The sequence below is a fragment of the Lactuca saligna genome, chromosome 6, assembly GCF_052625555.1.
Source record: "Lactuca saligna cultivar CGN05327 chromosome 6, ASM5262555v1, whole genome shotgun sequence".
NCBI lineage: Eukaryota > Viridiplantae > Streptophyta > Magnoliopsida > Asterales > Asteraceae > Lactuca > Lactuca saligna.
This window is the reverse complement of record NC_136422.1, coordinates 41,094,770-41,098,042: the sequence shown is the minus strand read 5'-3', so window position 1 is coordinate 41,098,042 and position 3,273 is coordinate 41,094,770. Positions and strand designations below refer to the sequence as shown.

Here is a 3,273-nt window from a genome sequence, read left to right as displayed (position 1 = left end):
CATCAGGAGCTTGGAATACTCTGGTTAAAGGGGTCAAAAGCATGGGTGACTTTCATATCGAGCACAGTGAGGTGTTCTCATTCGTTCGTGGGGCTAGCATACCCATCTTATTTTGGAAGGATGCTTGATGTGGGGAAATTCCCTTCCAATTATGGTTTCACCTGGAATTGAAGATATGGGCCACAGGATGCTGAATCATTACAAGTACTACAGTTATACACGAGTATCGGTGATTTAGAGCACATGGCAAGTTCTAAATACGGTATCCGCTTCAGTTTAAACATGGATGGTAGCCACTCTGTTAAGAAGATGTGGGGTTTGATTGGCTCCAAAGTAATACATTACATAGGAAAGGAGATCTATTGGTCAAATGCTATTCCACTGAAAGTTCGTTGTTGTGTTTGGCGAGCCTCAGTGAGGAGAATTCCGGTGGCAAACACTATTCGTGTTAGGGGAATCATAGTCACTAATCATGTGTACCCTCTTTGTGATAAAGAAACAGAAGCAGTTGACAAATTACTTGTAAATTACGAGTTAACCAAGGTAGCTCGAGAGTGGATTTGTAAATGGATCTGAATACATCATAAACTGTTCAATTATGTGACATAATTCCTAGATCATGCTGCCTCATGAGGCAATGGTTCTGGGAAAAGCAAATTATAGACTCCATTTTTTTCTGTTTACTTTGGAATGTTTGACCAATTGGAAATGAGGTGATCTTCAAAAATTAAGGAATCCAGCTACAAAAGTTGTTGATAATGCAATTGCCTTATCGTATTTATGGTACAAGCATAGGAGCTCTTAGGGTTGTGGTAGGCAGAATGGAGTTGCTCCTTTTTCTTGCTAGTTTCCTAAATTTACTTGTTTCTCTCAATATGTTTCCTTTTTGTGACTTGCTAAGTGTGTTGCATTTATTTCGGTATATTTGTCTTTTCAAAAAAATAATAATAAATAAAGTGGTTATTTCTTATTCAACTACGTACCTTAGCAAATGATGCTGAATTATTTAGGTCAATGGCTCATGTCTCTAAATAATTTCAGCACTGAATCGATCGGTATAAATCAAACAGCTACTTAGCTTGTTGCTAATATGTTGGGCATTTTATATAAAATATTTCCGCTGATCTGAAAAGAAAAGAAAAAAAAACATGATACAAACTTATCTCAAAGCATTGTGCAATCGTGTAATTAATCTATTTGACCATATATAAATTCTCTCTGCAGAAATATATAAATAAAAAAATTTCTACGTGGCCATTTGTCATAAAAAAGAATAAAAAAACATTGAAATACGGGCACATGATTTTTTCCACCGGCCAAAAAAACAAAATCTTCTTAACTACCCTCCTCATCTCTCTTATTTAACTTCCAACACACACCCCAATTAAATCTAGAAAAAATGGATCCTCGACACCACCACAATGCTTACCAACCAACTCCACCACCACCGCAACCTACCCACCATCTTCCCATCCACCACCAACCACCACCACCCCAACACCATGCTCCCTCCCACCACCAGCCATCACCACCACCACTGCAACACCATGCTCCCGCCCACCACCAACCATCACCACCACCACCACAGCCTTCCCACCATGTTCCCTTCCATCACCAACCATCACCACCACCACCGCAACCTGCAGCTATAGTCCACCATGTCTCTCACCAGACCACCCACCACACCCCCAAGTACACCGACAATAAACCCACTGTTAGGTTTTACAGCAAGATCAAGACTAATTACTCACTCACCATCCGTAATGGAGAAGTCGTTCTCGCACCCACCAACCCCTCCGATCATCACCAGGTACCCTCTGATTCCCTCTTTTTCCGAATTCCAATAAACTCACATGCTTCTATTTAGTTGACTTGTTTTTCACCTTTTCACACAGCATTGGATAAAGGAAGAGAAATTTAGCACGAGAGTCAAAGACGAAGAGGGTTTTCCCTCTTTTGCTCTGGTCAATAAAGCTACCGGACAGGCATTGAAGCACGCTACCGGTGCTGCTAAACCGGTATGTCGTCATTTACAATCATTAGATGTTTCAATCTGACTCTGAACTCGAAAGTGCTTCAGTTCATTCTTAGGATTTCAGCTATTGTTTAGAAATACTTTTAGATTCTTATATGTGGATATTTGTTTAATCGAAAGTTCTTTTTGTGAAACATCAACGGATCCTGCTATAGGTTCAGCTAACGGAATACAACCCAGATAAGCTTGACGAATCTGTTCTTTGGACACAAAGCAAGGATTTGGGTGATGGTTTTCACGCAGTTAGAATGGTGAACAAGATTAAGCTTAATGTTGATGCATCTATCGGTGACACTGGTATTCATGATGGCACCAAAATTCTGTGTTGGGAGTGGACTAAAGGTGATAACCAGAGGTGGACAACTGCTCCTTTCTGTAAGTTCCTCAACGCAAACTGTTGAAGATAAGAAGTAGTGGCTAATAAGTAATAATGAGTAATATGTATGACTATTAGATGGGCCACCACTGGCCATGATTGATTTAAAAAAAAAAAATAAAAAAAAAAAAAAAAAAAAAAGGCATGTTCATGAGTCATGATTGTGTGTTGGACAATTTGAGTTATTTAAACAACTTTAAGGTTAGCATCTGGAAGTATCAATGATATGATATCTAATAATTATGATTTTCGTGTGTGCAGGATATATATGTGGTGGTGTGGAGTTCACTAGAAACTTGGTGTGGTTTCATGTGTGTGGTTGCAAGTGAATGTTCATGTCATGATGATGGTGATATGTATGTTTGAATAATGTTGTGTTTAAATATTATGATTATGTGTTCGAATAGCACGACAATTGGACTGTTACATGGCTTAGTACCACGACTAGTGTGTATTGGACATTGTACGGATTGATGTTCGTATTGCTTGTTATGTGTAGACGAATGAATGAGGAATAATTTTTACTGGTGTATGTTTTCTTGTATGCAGATTACATAAAAATTTGAGGAAGATATGTTTTTAACGGGGGGGGGGGGGGGGAGGGGGGGTGGGGGGGGTTCTTGATTTCGGACAAAATGAATAATCCAAATTCTTGAAGATAAGTGGGGTAGTTTATAAGTGGAAAAACAACATAAAAGGTATTATATATATATATATATATATATATATATATATATATATATATATATATATATATATATATATATATATATATATATACTAGGTGTGAGATCCACTATTACATTGGTTTAATTAAAAAAAATATATATGAAATTTTAACAATTTGAAAAGTTTGAATTTA

At 37.6% G+C, this 3,273-nt stretch overlaps 1 protein-coding gene across 1 annotated transcript; it reads left to right on the top strand.

The window, feature by feature from the left end:
- The first annotated feature begins 1,345 nt into the window (after nt 1-1,345).
- LOC145001096 (ricin B-like lectin R40G3) lies at nt 1,346-2,943 on the top strand. The gene is made up of 4 exons (XM_078960431.1): nt 1,346-1,810; nt 1,896-2,018; nt 2,191-2,410; nt 2,673-2,943. Coding segments are annotated over exons 1-4 (756 nt in total). The 5' UTR covers nt 1,346-1,399; the 3' UTR covers nt 2,675-2,943.
- Nucleotides 2,944-3,273: the final 330 nt, after the last annotated feature.

Excerpts from the sequence above, each read along its gene's own strand:
- LOC145001096 (XM_078960431.1), top strand. The coding sequence starts at position 1,400 with ATGGATCCTCGACACCACCACAATGCTTACCAACCAACTCCACCACCA. Across the intron at positions 1,811-1,895 it reads ACCCCTCCGATCATCACCAG|CATTGGATAAAGGAAGAGAA; the intron begins GTACCCTCTGAT and ends CTTTTCACACAG. Across the intron at positions 2,019-2,190 it reads CTACCGGTGCTGCTAAACCG|GTTCAGCTAACGGAATACAA; the intron begins GTATGTCGTCAT and ends ATCCTGCTATAG.